Source organism: Temnothorax curvispinosus, unplaced genomic scaffold (genome assembly GCF_003070985.1).
Source record: "Temnothorax curvispinosus isolate PA1 unplaced genomic scaffold, ASM307098v1 QBEX01003408.1, whole genome shotgun sequence".
NCBI lineage: Eukaryota > Metazoa > Arthropoda > Insecta > Hymenoptera > Formicidae > Temnothorax > Temnothorax curvispinosus.
In genome coordinates this window covers 124,722-144,714 of record NW_020213188.1, presented here as the reverse complement: position 1 = coordinate 144,714, position 19,993 = coordinate 124,722, and the positions used below count along the sequence as shown (strand labels likewise).

The 19,993-nt window shown below is 35.1% G+C and overlaps 1 protein-coding gene across 6 annotated transcripts in view; it reads left to right on the top strand.

Annotated features, from left to right (window-relative positions):
* The window catches only part of LOC112452449 (muscle M-line assembly protein unc-89-like), a 28,301-nt gene that overhangs the window by 2,907 nt on the left and 5,401 nt on the right, over window positions 1-19,993 (top strand). For 2 of the 6 annotated variants that reach the window (XM_025012659.1, XM_025012655.1), the window contains exons 6-33: window positions 91-335; window positions 4,917-5,039; window positions 5,152-5,330; window positions 5,411-5,658; window positions 5,786-6,042; window positions 6,213-6,404; window positions 6,543-6,725; window positions 6,954-7,562; window positions 7,669-7,845; window positions 8,116-8,299; window positions 8,379-8,506; window positions 8,615-9,064; window positions 9,156-9,522; window positions 9,608-10,035; window positions 10,108-10,513; window positions 10,616-10,918; window positions 11,022-11,188; window positions 11,269-11,553; window positions 11,640-11,820; window positions 11,895-12,112; window positions 12,256-12,540; window positions 13,461-13,635; window positions 15,257-15,588; window positions 15,739-15,967; window positions 16,107-16,304; window positions 16,402-16,605; window positions 16,747-16,910; window positions 17,060-19,930. In XM_025012659.1, the coding sequence (XP_024868427.1) occupies window positions 91-335; window positions 4,917-5,039; window positions 5,152-5,330; window positions 5,411-5,658; window positions 5,786-6,042; window positions 6,213-6,404; window positions 6,543-6,725; window positions 6,954-7,562; window positions 7,669-7,845; window positions 8,116-8,299; window positions 8,379-8,506; window positions 8,615-9,064; window positions 9,156-9,522; window positions 9,608-10,035; window positions 10,108-10,513; window positions 10,616-10,918; window positions 11,022-11,188; window positions 11,269-11,553; window positions 11,640-11,820; window positions 11,895-12,112; window positions 12,256-12,540; window positions 13,461-13,635; window positions 15,257-15,588; window positions 15,739-15,967; window positions 16,107-16,304; window positions 16,402-16,605; window positions 16,747-16,910; window positions 17,060-19,930 (9,788 nt within the window). Of the gene's footprint in view, window positions 1-90; window positions 336-1,175; window positions 1,296-2,432; window positions 2,484-2,578; window positions 2,777-4,916; window positions 5,040-5,151; window positions 5,331-5,410; window positions 5,659-5,785; window positions 6,043-6,212; window positions 6,405-6,542; window positions 6,726-6,953; window positions 7,563-7,668; window positions 7,846-8,115; window positions 8,300-8,378; window positions 8,507-8,614; window positions 9,065-9,155; window positions 9,523-9,607; window positions 10,036-10,107; window positions 10,514-10,615; window positions 10,919-11,021; window positions 11,189-11,268; window positions 11,554-11,639; window positions 11,821-11,894; window positions 12,113-12,255; window positions 12,541-13,460; window positions 13,636-15,256; window positions 15,589-15,738; window positions 15,968-16,106; window positions 16,305-16,401; window positions 16,606-16,746; window positions 16,911-17,059; window positions 19,931-19,993 lie in introns of those variants that run through there. The other 4 variants (XM_025012657.1, XM_025012658.1, XM_025012656.1 and 1 more) reach the window with 4 other exon arrangements.

Sequence of the window (19,993 nt, the reverse complement as noted above, 5' to 3'; positions counted from 1 at the left end):
GAGCATAGTAATATATGTATATATGTATAATGATAAATATTAATAAGCTTATTATATTAATTAGTTTATTATTAATTCTTTTTCTAATAGAAGAATCTAAAAATTATATGGGCAAAAATTTAAAAAAGGTTCAATCAGATCAAAATATTGCAACGAAACTTACGAAAAATCGAGAACATATGCTGAATGAAAGCACGTGCTCTAATTTGAAAGAGTACGATGGTGAACCATTGTCTTCACAAGATCTTTTACAACATCACGAGGATAGCGGAATTGAAATATCACCGATAAAGAAGGATGATAATTCGGAAGATTTTCTTGAAAAAGCGAGGAAGGTGAGTCTAATCGAGTTCGCAAATGTAATTGTGATGACAAAGCTACTAGCTTTGACCGACGCTTGACTGGCTTCTTTCGTTTCAAATTCCTTATTTGTCACATTTTAATATGTGCTAGCTACTTGTTTGGAATATCCGTTTGGTATAATTCTTATTTTTTTATATGTTCTTAAGCTTAAGCTTTTGTTCCTTTATTAATGCATTAAATACAACGATGAGATTGCCTATCTAATCCTTACAGCGAAAATTATTTGCAGCTTTGATGAAGACAAATTTTATATGAAGGATTTGATGAGAGTAAATGTTATCAATATAAGTCTTACGATTTTGATCAGAGATGTTAAAGAGATGTTATCTATAGAGATAATTTATGTTGAGGATATCATATGCCATATAGAATCGACTGCAGTATTGAAAGACTTAAGAATTGTTAACTGCACGTTTGTTAATTGTTATGCTGTTTGTAACTTTATTGATGCAAGTAAAAATTTTATATAATACGCTCTCATGGATTTTTAGGGTGTATCGCATGACGCATTTGTTATTTTTATAAATAAAAGATGTTTAAAAGAAATGGATAATTCTTAACAAAATACCCATTTGAAATATACTGGGTGCGACCATTTATTACACCCAACGACCTTTCTTTCATTTACGACCGAGAATTCCACTTTCGTTCGATGCTGTTGCGCCGCGCAATTTTGCTCTGTATAGTCTCTGTAGATCGTGCTCGACGAGCGCGACGAAGGTGAGCGGGAGGCAGCCAGCCGGAGGCTAACCGGAGGGTCCGGAGGCCGGAGGCCGTGCCGCGCTATGCCGCGCCGCGGCCAGTTCAGTCTTGGTTCGGCCGGTTACTGCAACCGATCGGCTAGTGACGTGATACACTCGTGACATGTGTCACGCGAGTGTTACTGCCGTTGTTGTCGTCATTATTACTACAACGCCGCGAATTGAATTTAGGTGATTGTTATATCGTGCCAAGTAAAAAAATTATGCTCCGAAGAAACATGAAAAATAATATAACTTAATGCATCGCATATTGAATTAAAATGTCGAGAAATGTCATGGATTTGCAACTTATTGAAAGAAACCAAAAAAAATTTTTCCATCTTTTCAACTTAAACTACATAAGAGAACGAAAACTTGTCAAACATATCCATTAAATTATAAACAGATAATTCATAATTATGCATTAATGCTACAAATTTATACTAATTGCCGAGCATTTACATTTTTTAATCAAGGAATTTCTTTAACATGTGAAGAGTTGATTAAATTATGTGCTTATACATAAACAGTTCTCTAACGTAATAGAAAAGGGAAAATCATAAACTTATCTTAATATAATAAAGAAATATATAAAGAAACTTTTCACAACATCGATTGATCCTTCTATCGTCTATCGGATCATCTTCGGTTACACGTGATTTTTACCGTGATATACTAGTCGTTGAAAGAACGCTACCAGTCAGTCCGGTTTTATTCTACCATTTGTTCGTCTCCGTAGATGACGTCACCGTATAAATATATCTACATAAAGTATTAATATGTTATATCAAAGAGAGAGAAACCGGATATTTTAGAGTATGCAAGCATTTTTTAATCCATTACAACTTAATTCATTGTGAATTGACAAATTGTTAAAATTATTCTTTCTTTGCGTACAAGAAATATTCTGACTTTGACGAGAATTTACATTTTTTTCTATTTTTGTTTTGTTTTGTTTTAAGAAATTAGTGCAAATTGACAAGACAAGAATTTAAAAAATGTCGAATCGCAAAAGAAAGTTTTTTTTGGCGCGGCACAGATATAATCATATTCTATACAATATTTACGGAATTTTCGTGAGCACTTTTGGTAAAGTGCCAAAAATAACGTCAATCACAGAAGACAATTGCGCCAACTAAAGAATATGTTAAATATATGGATATTTCTGTAAAATCTTTGAAAATATCGATGAGCTAGGTGTTTATTGTGTCGCGTTTTAGATCGACGTACGTCACTGTAATATATTTAGCCCCAGGCATTGAAGTCACTGTGTCCGGTCAAAACGTATGATATCACTATAACGTCGCATAACACTCTCTTAATTTTCAGCAGCTATATTATCAGTCATATTGCACAACTCGTAACATATATCAATATCCAGTGAGTATTTCGCCACGTAATTATATCGCGATTATAACTGAGAGTCATCTAGTCTACTAACACATATCTGAAACGTTTTGATTATGGCACAAAAGATAAAATTAACGATGATGGTGGACGGTCCTGACTCGATGGAGGCACACGTGCATCCTGAAGAATCCGTTGAGATGAATTCAGGAATAGTGATGCAAAGAGACGAGGATACGCCGCAACAAATCATCTCGCCAACTACCACTATAAGTACCATAGCTGTACAAAGCGGAGAAACGCGTGTAGTAATCGCTTTACTTCAAGTAAGAAACATATGCGTTGCATCTTAATAATAATATTTATATTTTTCATTGTTACGGTCTTGTTCCGTCACGCGAGTAATTTCAATTAATTTTACTTGAAATTTAAAAAAAAACCAAAAACAAAATAATTTAAGGTAGCCTTTAAATTGTTTAATTCAAATAATTCTTATTGTTAGTAAAGAATAAATCTTCCATTGCGATTTCATATATGACGCTATGGTGTAGATATTTCGGGATTCGGTTGCTTCGGTCTATAGCTATTTCCGAGTCCTCTCGAAACCGTAAGCGTTTTAGGTATCCGCTGAGCAAAACGAGTCTCCCGAAACTCCACGAAGGATAAATTTAACCGCTAGGTACAGTAACTCCCATTACACACCACCATGATCAGATAAACCCATCTTGCATATACATTACGGTGGATTCCGAAGTATTTAGGATCACGATCACACGATCCATGGCATGCAAGTTACATTTTAAGCATTCCGTTTCCACTTTATACTAATTACAAATTTAAATCTTTATTACTTCGAATATTTCTCAAGCGAAGAAAGCCGGAAAATAAAATCAATGTTTTCATAACGTATATAATTAAATATTTAATTTTATGCGATTTGAAAGACAAGAAACATTTATGCTTATAAATTTTTATCCTAATATAAATTACAATTTAAATTATACTAAACTCTAGATAATGGATCCAGGATCCTGCAAAACTAATTGATAAATAGATTGGGTAATCGGTGAACTCGTATCGAACCAAGAGAGATCTCTCGTGGCATGGATCCGCGCACACTCTCGTATAATCTAACAAACCGGTATTATATATATGTGCGAGACGGCTCGAGGCAGCTTGGACTCAACCTGGCCCGGCTCAGTGGCCCGGACGAGTGGCATGATTCTTCCTTTTACCGTATTACCGTACCTTATTCGCCTATATCGTACCTACAATCTGACAATAGTACTTTTACGTCCAAACTAACAATAAGAGAGAAAATATTACGTAGAGATTCCTAGACATACGTGGACATATCGTTACAATGTAGTTACTATAACATCGCCAAAAGCATGAGAATTTACCAAGTTAACCAAGTACTTGTATTGCACGTTGTTTTATGTCGCGTTTATTAGATATAAAAAAATTTTCAACAAATTATACCTAAAAAAATAAAACACAATTAATTCAATTATTTTTGTCGTTGGATAATATTTTTTGCTATATAAATTATATTGAGTTTTTATCTTTTATCGAATCAAGTTGCCCAGTCCAATTTTTAGCATATGCCAAATATAGTCACGTTTGATCACATGAGTTATTTCACAACGCGTAAAGTTTTTCTTCGTATCTGTACATATACACGTGACTTGACGTTCAACTTGAGCTGTTGGCCATAAGACTCGCTTTCACTCTGACTCTAAATCACGAATCATATCTTTTTTTCTTATAATACAACATAAAAATATTTCTCAAATTTTCAACAAATGTGTCGAGTATTCTTTAATTGCGCTTCGTCAATTATTTCGATATCTTTAAAAAAATTGTTATAAAATACTATACATCTCGCGTACCCACGCTTAAAAATAAAGAAATAATTTTATCGCTTGAGTGGCGATATATACCAGAAGAGAGAAATGGTCAATTCAAACGTAGTTATTCGGCAGTATGCCAAAGATGAAAATGGAAACATATCTTGCTCCTTTCTGCGGCCTAACCTCATGAGGTCGATGAACTCTGGAGGACCGATCTCTGTCTACACTCGTTTTTCATTTTCCATCTCTTCTTTTTAATAATATGTTATGTTAAAGGAAAAAATCTCGGTTCTGAATTTGATTTACGACATTATATATATGAGTTACTGTTAGATGATTTCGAAATTTATTTGAGTTAAAACAATCTTTATATTGCTGCATGGCATAAATGAGCAAATATTTTTTGACATTTTCTCTCTTTGTAGTTTATTGTACTCTACAATTATTTAAAATATTGGATACAATATTCTATCAATTACGAAAATGACAATTCCACAAAACGAACGCGTTATATATTAATAATATTCAATTTAGCTATGCTCGTTGATCGACCGTCGGAAGGTTGGTATCTGGTTTGATTACTATGTTTCATTATCGGATCGTTTTTGTTTAGAGCGGCGAATGGCTAAAACTGAAAATACTCGAGTTACAACCAGAATTAACGAAACTTGGTGCTTCCGTAAAGGAAGCCACGGAACTCTCAAACGCGCACGATCAAGTGTTACTTCGATTACAGGTGAAGTTTTAAGTACCAAGCTAAATTTTAAATTATGTGTAAAAGTTGTATTAGATATAATTAAATACATATTGCTTAAAGTCTCCGTTAATTAAAACTTTGTTCTAATCAGAATAAACAAAGCCCGGTGGAAGAATTATTGCGACAAGCTGATCAATTAATCGCGACTCAGAGACCAAGAGCAGAAGTATACACTGCCATGGCGGAGACGTTAGGTCAGGCATGGCGTGATGTAAATCAACTTTTAGAACGTCGTAAGGAGATACTCGACCGAAATGTATTATTTCAATGGTATATAATGTAATTAATTAAGCATATGTGATTTGTACTTTAAATTAATTATTTAATAAAATAGATTTTTTTTTTAATAGTCGCGCGGCAGAATGTAGAGAAAGTATGGAGGCGTTGGAAATGGCATGTAACGACACGTTACTACCGATCGAGATAGAAGCAGTAAAAAGTTTTCTATCGAAGATCCAGGATCTTCGCAAAGATATGTTGGAAGCGTTGATGGGTGCGTTGCGAGAGGGTAAGGCATTATTGGATGGACTCAAGGAATTGATGAACGAAGGCACTTTAGATTCTAGGCCGGATACGATTAAAGATGAAGCCAATTATGGTATGTTTATGTTTAAAATGTTTATCCAATACCTGCAAATAATTATTTGCTCATCAACTTATTGTTAGCTAGCTCGCTGTCATAAAATTAAGACTTTTTTATACATAAGAATATCATATTTTGGTAGCTGTGTTGCGAGTTGAAAAATGGCTGGAAGAACTTCACGATAGAAGACGGCTGATCGAGACATCTTTTCGTAACAGAAAGACTCAATTGGAGCAATGTCTTGCTCTCGCGCTGCTCGCGACTGATCTTCGTGATCTCGAGGAAATTCTCAATGACAGAATCGCTGCATTGGAGGGTAGTTGCGATCAATTGGGAGATTCTGTATCTAACGTAGAGCTGCTTCTTTTTGAATTAAAAAAGTTGCAAGTCGAAGCAAAGGTACCCGAAAAGAAATCAATTTAACTAATATTACATACTAATTACATGTTAGATATATAACTAGATATATTCTACTCTCTTGATCTTTGAGAAGCATTGTATAGTATGTATAATGTATATATTATACAAAGTAATGTGTTATTTTAAAAGAAAAATTCACTATTTTCTAGGAGTTTCAAGATAAGGCCATTAAAATAACCAAATCGACCGAACGATTAGTGTCATCGGGACACTTTGCAGGCGAACAAGCGACCGAACAGGCATATGCGATTCTTAGCACCGCTGCCGATTATATCAACGATTTAGATCAATACAATATGTTGTTAAATAGGTCAATAGCCTTTTTCGATTGTGCACAATCGGTAAGTGTTTCCAAGTTTTTAATCTATATAATAGTGGACTAATCACAGTAAAATATGTAATATTTTCATAACTTAATTGAGTCACGTATATCTATTTAAACTTGAATGCTTAATATTCAATGCAATCAATGCAATCAGGCTATCACAAAACTGGACCAGCTGGAAATTGAGTTGATGGCAACTGAGTATCCTTCTTATTCTGCTCGACTCGCACGTTTTCATGCGGAGACCGTGGCTGCGATAGAAGACATAACTTCAAAGCCATTGTCAGAAGGATATACGCTGCTAGATATCACGAGAAGAGAAGCGCCTGGTGCCGAGGTCAGATCCGTTGATTAATTAATATTGTATTTATATGCTATAAAGTTAAGCTGTTATTATCACTAAATATATACAAATTATAAATCGTCTGTTCACTAATTTTTTTACTGTGTTACTGGACATTCCACAGTAAGTCTTTATTATTTGTGTTGTGATATTTTATTTAAAGATAAAATAATATAACGATTGAATCATATAGTATTAAATATATGTATGCTATGTTCATAGGGTGTAAGAAATACTATAGAAAAATTGGAGAATCGCAAACTTTGTTTGATGGAACAATGTACGGCTCATAAAGAAGAAAATTTGGAGGTGTCGAGAATACTCGCTACATTTTTAGATAAGCACGACGTATTACAAGCTTGGCTAACTAATACTGCCAAAGTCTTTCTTCAAAAACATCAAGATATGGGCAGAGATTTGGCAATGGCATGCGATTTTCGTCGAGTTCATTGTCAATTGCTAGCTGAATTGGAAAATAAAAGTGAGGAAGTAGATCATTTAGAATTGGAAATTCTTCCAATCATAGAACGCCTGGACGAAATACAGAAATACGAATTACAATTAAAAATAAAAAATCTTCAAGACGAATGGACGAAAACAAAGATTGCAATGGTAAAGAGAATCGAATTGGGTATCATTTATATACAGTTTTATGAGATTGTGGAAAAATTGACTCATGAAATGGATTCTATCGATAACGAATTGAAAAATCATGATAATGTATTGGATGAGGCTATATTTAGTGAACTAGAAAAAAGATGGAAATCTGTTGAATCTTTTTACAAAAAAGTCGATCATCATGCGAAAGCATTTCTCAATGAAGCAAACAATGTAAGCAGCTCATAAAGTATCCTTTAATTTTAAAAATTTATTGTTATTATTTCAAGAAACTTTAAGGTATTATACAAAGAATTGCATCTATATTCTTTCCTTGCAGATTGATGACTGTTATCTCGATGTATCGCAAGCTTGTCTGTGTGTTCAAACTCTTCTAGAAAAGTTTGCCAATCGACAATTGGTTATGACAGAGTTATGGAAAAAATTGCAGACTACTGTCCAAATAATGAGACAAAGGCAAATGGAATGTGATCAAAAAGTAGAAGAATGTACAAAGGTGTGATTTTTAATTTATATTGTTAAATTTTGTACTTCTGTTCCGTTCTTTTTTTTTTTACAATCCCTTTTATCTTTTTTATATTAAGTTTACTTGTGTAGCATCTGTTTTTAATTTATTTTATAAAATAATTCCTTAAAATAAGACAAGAAAAAAAGCATAGAAAAATGTTCGTAAAAGTACCTACTTTTGTGTCATTTATTAATATCTCGCTTGCTCACTCACTCAATTCACTCTCTCACTGTCTCACATTGATTTATTCTACTGCAGACATTAGCGTGGATTACAAAACTTGAGACAACGTTGTATCCAGTGATAACAATACGATCTTCCAGAATAATTGATATTTTGGATAATTTGGAAGATGTAAGAAAACGGGTTCTATCGGAATTGAACAAAGCTCTTGAACAACTGGATGCTCGAATCAAATGCATTCAAGTATTTGTTGAGAGAGGTAACCATTTGCAGAACATATTTGTGCTATATGTTGCATTTAACGAGACATATTTAATTAAAATATTTAATGAAATTAGGTGAAGCTAAAGCAGTCGAGCAAATCTCAGAGAGACTTGTGCAAATGCATGAAAAGGTGAACACTATCGTCAATGATTACGAGATATTATTAGAATCTTTAATTTCTATCTTTAAGTATCTCGAGGAGGTAAGACAGATTTTCAAATACGCATTTAACGCGATATACAACGCTATTTAACTCATATACGTATGTCTTGAAATATGTAAATTATTCTTTTTTTTCGTCGCTTTCAAGATCGAGCGTAAAATTGAAGAAGCAAAGCAAGAAGCTGAACGTGCATCAAGTTCTACAAAGTTGATTGATGTAAATGGTTCATTAAACAAATTTGAAACATTAAAGACATTTATTACGGAATCTTTACTACGAGTACGTGCAAAATCTGAAACAATAATCGACAATATCAGACTACAGGAGCCGCTAGAATCAGCAACACAAGATATCGAGAAACTAAAACGCACGATAGACTCCACGAGGATCAAATTCGAATCGTTCCAAACCGAAACGTCAAGTTGTCTCGAAAAACATCGACGTCTTTGCATTTTTAGAGAAGACATTGAAAAGATTAATTCGGATCTACGTGAATTACACGAACAACTAAAAAATATGGATGGAAAAATTGGTGACAATTTATCGGTATCGAAAGCGACACTGGCTGCCTTTGAACAGTTTGAACAAACGATAACGGTATAAATAATATATTATTGAGATTGAGCTAATCGAGACTACAATAAAATTACGAAAAGACTTTAATGTTAATTTATATATTTGTTACTAGATTTTGGAAGAAAGAATTGAGACTTTTGTAAGAAAAACAGAAGAAACAATTGTTCCATTAACTCCACAAGTGACGGATGAAATTTTATCTCTGCGAAACAGATGGGATCATCTGATGAAATACGTTAGGGATATTAAGAAGAGAATGAATTTAAGTATTGACTATTTCGTACTCTTGGAAGAAGCCAAACAGTGGTTTAGGGAAGGTAGCAAACTTTTAGTAATTGTTGCACGTAAGGCAACAACCGTAAAAGTGCCTGCAGAAGCCATCGACTTACTGCGAGAGATTGATGCTTATATAAAGCCTGGCGAAGAGCAGCAGGAGAAGAGAATTGAGAAGCTGAAACAATTATCGACAATAGTTTTCGGTAAAAGCGGCATCATATTTATGAGAAAGTGCGTGCCAAATAAAATAAGTGTGAAAAATGATCTGTTTGCAATGTAATGTTTTAGGTACAGACAGACTTCCGCAATTCAACGAGGTGGTAGTAGAGAATCGGCAAATGTTGGATTCCTTCGTAGTCATTTCTTCCGAGTTGCGTACCTTGAGTCAAAATTTACAGAATGCTGAACAACTCCGAGAGAAACTGCGAATCGAGAAGCTAGAAGCTGATAAGAAGCTACAAGCTGCTAAAATAGAGATGGCCGCGGCGGAAGCTGCAAAGACGGAAGCGGAAAACGCGAAAAAACTTGCGGAACAGCTTGCTGCTGAGACTTTAGATAAAGCTGCGATGGAAGCGAAAAAATTAAAAGAGGCAGAAGCACGAAAAATTGTTCTCCCCTGCAGTTCTCATTCCGTCTCCGCCCAAACTGATCAAACCATAATTGAAGAGACAATTACTTCCGCCGTGACAACGAAAGAAATTCATATTCTTCAAAAGGTACTTTAAACGGCGTATCTCAATTATTTATTAATTCTACAATTGTAAAATTTATGCTCGTTATAATTACAGACGGAAGTCGAGAAAAGTGTTCCGGTTATTCAGAAGGAAATTAGCCCACCAAGGAAGCTCGTATCTGAGGAGATACGCGACGAATATGCTAAAGAAGCACAAACAGAAGACAAAATCGTCTCATTAGCTCCAGCAGAATTCACAGTTCCTTTGAGTGATGCGACAGTTCAAGAAGGCAAAGAATTTAGTTTTGAATGCCATTTAATTGGTCAGCCAATACCAGAAATAGTATGGTACAAAGATGGAATATCGATTTTGAATAATCCAGACTATTTAACAACTTATGTAAACGGCGTTTGTACTTTAAAAATAGAAGAGACATTTGCTGAGGATTCTGCCAAATACACTTGCCGGGCGTTTAATATTCATGGCTCTGTCGAAACATCGGCCACTCTCACTGTCAAAGGTAACTTGATTTACATGCGAATTTTATTAAGAGTAGTAGTGTACTACATTTACTTATACATCGACTATTTAAATTAAATTAAAAATGTAAATTTAAATGTAGAAATTATCACGGAAGAACAACCAAATGCCCCCGTTTTCCTGAAAGAATTGCAGCCCTCTTTTGCGAGGGAAGGATGCTGTCATAAATTAGAGTGCACTGTTAAAGGAAATCCTCTCCCAACGGTCCAATGGTACAAAAATGATGTCAACATCGATAATTCGCCAGACTATGTTATTACTTTCAATAATGGAGAAGCTGTTTTGAAGTTTGACGAAGTTTTCTTGGAAGACAAAGCTTCGTATACCTGTAAAGCAACAAATCAATGGGGACAGTCGTCTACTACTGCTTCTTTAGACGTGAAACGTAAGTCTCGTAATGATATGTTGATAATCATGTTTTTTTTTTGTAATGACGCATTAAAAACATGTATACTTTTTCTATTTACGTAAATATAACGTAATTTTAGCCGCGCAAATTTCCGCAAAGAAACCATATTTCGTGGTACCGTTATCAAATATTATGGCCAGGGCAGGGCAAAGAGTGAAATTAGAATGCGAGGCTAATGGAGATCCAGTTCCCGAATTAATTTGGACTCACGATGGAAAGCTAATTGAAGAAAGCAAATATCATAAAGTAAGATAAGAGGCATTATAATTATTTTAATATATTTAACATAATCATTTAACGTAATCATTTGTATATTTATCCATCAGATTGAAACGGACGGTGCTCGAACATGCCTGATCATTACGGAAGCTTTTCCGAAAGATGCCGGATCTTACACGGTGACTGCCAGTAATGAAATCGGAAAAGCCACCGCAGCTTGTACCGTTTCTGTGAAAGGACGTTTGCTCCATGAAACCAGCGAATCCGATTTTGTTTGTAGCGACACAGAACCAATAGTCCCGAAATTTCAGTTACCTCTGCAGGATCTTAAAATTCAAGAAGGACAATCAACTAGGCTAGATTGCGTGATTGTAGGTCAACCTGAACCGGAGGTAAACTTTATTATAACAGATATGTTCCCAGAAATTTTTCATCTTTATACATAATTTCTTTTCCCATTAACTTTGTGACTGTTTAGGTAATTTGGTACCACGATGAACAACCTGTAAAAGAGTCGTCAGACTTCCAATTACTCTTCCAAGGTGATCGGTGTTCATTAATTATTCATGAAGCTTTCTTGGATGACGCCGGTGTTTATAAAGTAGTTGCTATTAATTCTGGTGGTGAAGCTTCTAGTCAGTGTACATTAACAATTACGCGTATGTATAATTTATATTCTTTTAAAAATTTAATATTTCATGTTTATACATAATACTTTTTTTTCTATTTCTAGCGGCATCTCACATCTCGGACGTAATCGATCGAGTGAAGGAAAAGGACGAAACCCTCACCAGTGCAGGTTTCGTGCCCAAGTTCGTGAAACTTCCTACGGATTTGCTGGTGGCTGAAGGCGAAAATGCAATTTTCGAATGTGTCGTAATTGGAGAACCTAAACCTGATTTAAGATGGTATTCAGATGACGGTGAAATGATTCATAATGAAAGGATTTTGGTGAGCGTATTTGTATTTGGCACAAATTGCATTTCATGTAATGTTTACTGAAATAATCATAATATATACTATATACTATATATATATATATATATATATATATATATTTTTTTTTTGTAAAATTGCGTTACAACGCGTAATAGATTGGAGAAAGAAAAGATGGAACAGCCTTTTTACAAATTTCATCAACGATACCGGAAGATAAGAGCAATTACGTGGCGAAAGCCATAAACATACATGGCGAAGCAAAAGCTTTCGCCAGATTGGTTGTGAAATCGCTTGGTGATTTTAAAAGGAACGAAGAATTTATCCAGATGGAAGAAAAACTGATTCAACCAACATTTAAAGAAACGTTTCAGGACAGAAAAGTACTCGAAGGAGTTTCAACAAAATTCGAATGCATCGTCGCTGGTAAACCTTCTCCTAAGGTAAATTAAAGGCAATTAAAGGCAATTTCTTTCAAAAATTACATATTGTATTTTTTATGTGTTCTCGCGTATGATGAAACAAATCTTCATGCCTTTTTTAAAAGTCGGCTACACTGAAAAATCCTAATAAAGCTAAAAAAATTAGTGGACATAAAAACTTGTTAATTCTTAGAATTTGTAAGCATAATGATAATCATATTATGTCTGTTCTTAATAAAGTAAGCTTTATAAGTATTATTGTGTACAAAGAAAAACACTAAAGAGTCGGATATTATAGTCATAGTCTACAATATTAAGAATAATATGATTTTTGTTTGATCACAATTAATGAGATAGACAATAAGGAATATACTAAACGTAATTAATACTAAACGTAAGCAATATCAAACGTTATATAAAGAAGCAAACTTAATAGAATATTATATCCTATAACTTATTTGTATTATAAGATTGTTTGAAGTATCATATAATGAACGTTATAGTAAGAAGATTGTTGATTTGTGGTGCTTGAAGTCTTAGCGTTTTAAAATTTGCATTAGTCACGTATTGCATTGACAACGTCTAGATGAGAGGTTGGCCGGCCTGTCAGGACGGGGTAAAAGTAATTTTGTGCCCGACGAGTTATATTTAAACGCGAACAATATACTTGATGTGAAAAGCTCGATTGCAGTCGCGCCGCGGAGCATAAGATGGAACTTTCGATGTGACGCGAAGAACTGTGATCTTGTCACCGAGGTACCATGTACTTCGTTAACATCTTTCTCGTCTCCTTATCAAAATTGTAAATTATCGAATATAACGAAAATGTAAACATTTGTACATATTTTTTCTTGATACACGTGTATACACGTGTTCAATGTGCTTATTTCTTATTTGATTAATTAACAGCGGATTTTATTATGAATATTTCTTTTTTATAGATTCATTGGTTGTTTAATGAACGGCCAGTTCATGGGAAAGATTTTCTGGTTTCCGTTAGCGGGGATCGACAAGTTCTGACAATTCCTGTGGTCGGAGACGCACATGTCGGTACTATCTCTTGCGTAGCGGAAAACGCGGCTGGTAGAGCGGTTTGTAGTGCTAAAGTAGAAATTGGTAAGTTGATATCATTTGCACATTTTTACTTTGTATTTTACTTGCTTTTTATTAACAACTCATTTTCTAATATTGCGATAATATGATTATTTTAATTCTTTCATTTTCTTCTGTGTGAAATGTTGGAAATAATATTCGAAATATTGCAACGGTGTCACAAGTTATTAATACTCGCGTTACCCAGTCCAACGTAGCTCATTCAAAATTCCCAGTCAACGATAGATAAAATAGTCATCCGATGAGCGAACGCAGAATCGAAAAGAACATATAAGTATACTAGCTGCTACTTTGAAATTTGATAACATTATTTTTGCTTTAAATTAAATATTTTTGATCTGTTATTACTAAGTATAGTTGCCACTACTTTCATACGTTGCATTTATAGCGTGACCTGAATATATAAATTTACAACATAAACTTCTCTCTCTCTCTCTCTCTCTCTCTTTCTCTCTCTCTCTTCTGTACGCAAAACATTAAGCATTAAATAGTATAAAAGAAAGAAATCTAGATTCATATTTTATAAAGAAAAAATTTAAGAACACTTCAAAAACGCGAGTCATTCTTCTCTTCACCCGGCTCTTCTTCTCTTATTTTATGAGCAAGCAGAAACCGTGTTATTTTTATCAGTACGAATACTCGCCACACAATCTGGTCTTTCGAAAAATATAAATACATTTTTGTAGCAATATCAGTTAATATTCACGTTAATATTTGCGAATAACTTTCGGTAACGTGCGCTTATTATTATATGATATTGTCGATACAAAAATAAATCTATCTATTAAACTTTAGAAAATATTGCAATATCAATCAATAACATCAGAATATTTTATTTAGCTATTTTTACATTTAAAAATAAAAAGTATTTTAAAAGATTATAAAATAATTTAATGATATATGATTTTTAAATTTATTAATTTATTTCTAATTAATAAATAAGAAGAATTAAGATATAAGTATACGAAAAAGTCTAAAGTGATATCGCTTATCGGATATCGCGAGCATAATACGCGCACATCATTAAAGAGTATAGAATGACAACGATAAATTGGGTCTTGGGTTATATATTGCAGCCGAGTGCTCGATTCACCTATTACTAGGTGAACGATACTATTTCTGTCGTGGATCGGAGATCGGAGGCAAAGTATTTCGTTACTTCGCTGGGTGCATTTCGACCGTGCGGTTGGTACGCTCCAGTACTCTTGATTTCTCGATACCTTACATTTACAAAGTGAATATTATATATATGTTAATTAAAAGTAAAACATAATTCGATGTATAATTACGTGGAAACAATTCAGTTGTTCTCGTACAATATAATTTCTTTTTATGTATCTATTTAATAAATTTAATAACCGTTGTTTAAATAATCGGATAGAATATAAAAAAGAAACACTAAAATAAGTATATATTATAATTATAATATAATATTGATAATAATACTGATTTATAAAAAGATAAACTTGAAATAACGTAAATAGAATTGTTATATAGTATTGTTCTTTTATTTTTTATAATTCTCAATCGCTATATCTCTCTCAAAGTGTATTTGATTATTAATATTTATCCATACATCAGAAGAATGTAATCGCTTTATTGACATAATTGGAATAATTTCCAGATAGTGGATCAGTGAGGCCGGCTGCAAGTGAAGTAAAAAAAGTGCTCGAGTTAGTTCCTACAGGCATTATGCATCCTGCAAGCAGTAGCGATAAACGCTTTCTAAGCGAGAAAACATGTCACGAAGGTGGTGGTGAGAGTCAAGTGTTAACCAAAATGTCATCAACTGTCACACATTCTTCAACAATGTCTACAAAAAAAGAATTCTTATCATCCACTGTGACTTCCACTTCATCGCAATCTGGACACGAACCTACTAGCGTTTGCACAAAAACAACTGTGCAAAGTTCCGAACAGTCTACTTCAGAAAACGGAGCACCACCTATCGTACAAGTAAATATATACTTAATACATCTGTTTGAGATGGCATTTTTGTAAAAGTAATAGCTTACGTTTGTCTTATTTTTACGTCAAAATCGTGAATGCACACATAGATATATTAATTAATTTAAAAAAATAATAATAATAATATTGATCTTCTAGTCTCAAAAGATCGAGGAGTATGAAAAAATTATACAAGAGCAGCCTGGAGAGATGAGACAAGAGAAAACCGTTCTCGTGTCTGCAGAAACGGAAGGTGTAAAACACGATGTTAAGGCAAATCAAGTTCAAAAACCATCTCGAAAACTGGTAGCACCAAGATTCATTTCACCGATTACAGGAATGATTGTCGATCAAGGAACTGATGTAGTTCTCGAAGGTATCATTGATGGTAAGTGTATGCGTTTCACATTATACGAGTATTTAAATAATCATATAATTTATATATATATTTGGAGATTGCGATTGTTTGTCAATATATACGTACGGTTACCTTTTTCATTATTTCGACTGTTTTTAATTTATTTCAGGTTTTCCACCACCGACGATTCTATGGTCAAAGAACGGTCAAGAACTGACATTGAAAGATAATATAAAAACTAGTTATGCTCACAGTCACGTAAAATTGGAATTGAAGAATGTCAATGTGAAAGATGCTGGACGTTATACCTGCAAAGTGAGCAATGACGTTGGAAGTGCTAGTAGCACGGCTGACTTGGTCGTTAAAAGTAAGTGCGGCGCGGTATACATATATATTAATGAGAGGATTGTACATAAAATTTATACAATGTGTAAGAATAATTTGCTGCTTATGTATAATTTTAGAAACAATATTTCCTCCGGTTTTCGGCAAGCGTCTCAAGGCCCAAGTAGCAAAGAAAGGAGATCGTGTTATTATGGAGGTAGAAATTACTGGTATTCCTGAACCCACAGTCAGTTGGTATAAAAACGATGTGCCGATCAATGAACAATCACCAAACTTGAAAATTATTCAACAAGGAAATTGCTACGCGCTACTTATGGACAAAGGTATATTTCTGTTCCCATATTCTTATCAGTCATCACATGTGGCTACATGTGAATAAATTTTAACTACTACTCTCTCATCTTATAATTATTAGTAACATTTAAAGAATTCGTTTTATTAATCTATTATGTGTATAATTATAGTCAAAGAAGAAGATGCTGGCAAATACATGGTACGAGCGACAAACGCCGGTGGCGAAGCGCAGAGTATCGCTGATATCGCGGTTTTCGAACCGAAGCCTGATACTATGGTCGAGGTGCATAAGACTGTCATTTACGAAAACATTCAGGATAAAAGTGCCGTCCAGGTAACTCTCATATTTTTTATATAAATAAGCTTTATAATATTTTCATAATAATAGTAATATGAAGCAAGGGAATAATGTGTAATGTTCTCTGAGTCAATATGCTATTTACTGTTTCTAAACACTTGTAAAACCATATAACTTGCATTTAGTCTGAGGGAAAAAGAGAAGAGATGTCATCAGGCATTTCAACGAGCGAACAAACACCAACGACAGCGGTCCGACAGTGGCAGTTAGTCGGATTGCCCAAACCTATTACAACATTGGCATCGACTGCAAACGACATTGTGCAAAAGATCGACGAACCAGAAATAAAGACTAGTAAATCGGAAACGATTTCATCTATAATTGAATCCCATAAAACCGAAACGAAGTCAGAACAGAAGTTCCATATGAAACTGGAACATAAAACTCCATCCATCGTGGATTCCAAACCTCGAACCGAGCAAACGATCGCGACAAAGGAAATCGACCGTGACAAAACAGATGTTACGAAGCCGTTAATGAAAACGGAAGAAAGATTAACGATCGATAATGAAAACGTAGAGACTTCTACGATCGCAAAAAAAGATGCATTGAGCTTCTTCGAGTCCATTACGAAGGAAAGTGAGATAATGCCAAAAGGGCCAAAGGAAATGATTAAGCTGACAGAAGACGGACAAATTCAAGAAGCGAAAGTTGGAAAGTTAACCAAAAATTATGAACGAGCAACTGTTTGTCAAGAAGCGAAGAAACCGGAAGCAAAACCGTCAGAGTTCCAAATAGCAAAGAAAGCTGCCAAGGATATTTTTACCAAGTTAGAACAAGGATCGTCGTCTCGCGGAGTGGAAAATAAACTATTTGAATTTCCATACGAGACTCCTAAGCTGCCCTCAATGGAGGTACAAGAAACTGTAGAGAAAATGATAGTTTCTGATTCGTCCATTTCGGAAATTCAGACCAAGAGTTCTGAAACGATGATGAAAAGTTTCGATCTAGTGCCGGAACCACCTCCCGAGATATGCTATATGCCAAAACCGGAAGAGATGAAAAAAAAACGACCCGATGTATTCGTCAAAGCAAAACAGCTTCAGGAATCTTTTGATAAGACACTCTCTCCGATAGATGCTCCAATCGGAGGTGTAAAGATCTTTCCTACGTCTATTCCTACATCAAAAGTACCAGAACCTGTCAAAGTCGCGGAACCTATTCTGGCATTTACGATACCACCGCCATTTGAACTTGAGAAGAAAAAAACAAGCGTAGAGACATTTGAAGAGACACGCGTAAAGAAAGATGCATACGAGAAGAAGGAAAGCAAATATTTTAAAGAAGAAAAGATAGAACCATCGAAATGCACTTCAACGTCTATTTTGAGAAGTACTTCTCCTATCAGACCGTGGTCATCATCATCGGATGTCGAAACCAAATCGCACGTGTCTACGGACCTATCAGAATATAGATGTCATTCGGCTGCTTCGAGTCATCAAGAGATTTTGAGATCTACGTCGCCAAAACCATCTGCAGACGCACTGGCGATGGAAAAATCCTGGGCGAAAAAATACGCAGATTCAAATAGAAAATCGTGGCCACCGCAAACCAGACCTACTCAAAAGTACGAATGGAGTATTCCTGTTGATGAATACAAAAGCTCTTCGAGAGAATTTGAGCAGAAGATTGAGGAAACACCGCAAGGCGGAATAAAGAAGATTAGTACGGAATCGTCCGCCAATGTAGAAAAACACTCGTGGTGCAGCAAAGAAAAGTTCACTGAAAAGATAGTGGAAGCACCTCCGTCTACGTCTAAACTAGGCCCGATAATCTATAACGCCGAGACGATTAAAGTCGATCATACTGTAAATACTGTGCAAGAGAAGGCTTTGTTCGAAAAATACACTACTGAATGTAACATGGAAAAAGCTGAAACAATACAGAAATTTGAAGATTTCAGCTCAAAACGTTGGACAGAAGACAAAGAGTTGAAAGCACCTAGTTTGGTAAAGAAGGTCAGCCTCGTGCCAGCCTCGAAATCGCTCGCAACATCACATCGTCTTATGGAGCCAGCAGTGGACTCGATCGTTTTCGAGCCAGGATCTCCTCCGGAGATTGGATATATTCCACCACCCGTTGCAAAAGAAAAAACTGTATTGCAACATATCACGAAAGTAGAAAAGAAAGTAGAAGAACCACCCATGCTTCCACCGAAAGATGTACGCGTTACACCGCCGCCTATTCCAGCGAAAAAACCTATCAAATTCTCGACACCAATTCCGTCAAAGTTCATTAAAGGTGCCTTTAGCCATGAAAGTGATTACGAGTCCGATTTCGACAGCCGCCCGAAACCAAAATGGAGACCTTATGAGAGCGATAACGAAGAACCGCATTATCGAAAGGTCGAAGCACCTGTTCCGAAACAGCCGAGGCCAAGGTCCACCGAACCCGAGCCACTTCCACCTTCCAAGTTTGAGACTCCTGCACAATTTACAGGACCATCCAAATCACTTATTACCACGGAAACTTCCGAGAAAACAGCGAGAAAAATGACATTTAAACGACACGAAAGAGAATTCAAACAACAACAGCAAAGTCCGATTCCTTTAAAACCCGGTTCTCCACCGATTTACGTACAGACGAGCACGAAGAGTTCCGCGCCAAAATCTCCTTCTATCAAAAAACCGGAATCTCCGAAGTTCAAAACAAAAGTTTTTCAGCAAGAAAGCGGTTATATGGCGGACACTGATGAGCCATTCCAGCAGAAGACTTCATCCATGACGACGCAAAAATTTCTTGGAAAACGCGACGGCCCCTCGACAATGGTTCACACAGAAAGTCGTACTATGTGCACTGAGAGTCGAACAAAATCCTTTGAAAGTCATAGTTACGGCGAAAGTGGCCATTTACGAAAAGAAGAAACTTCCTTTGTTTCACCACCTATTTGTAGTATACAGACGACTCCCAAAGCTGTTCAACAACAACGTAGCTCGTTCGAGAAGAACTATGCGTCAACAACTAGCAGTAGCCTGAGCAAATTCGATTCCATGAAGGTTCGAGATTTGATGCGTGTCCGTGTGCCATTTCAAATGTTATTTTTTTTTTCATGCTTGCCT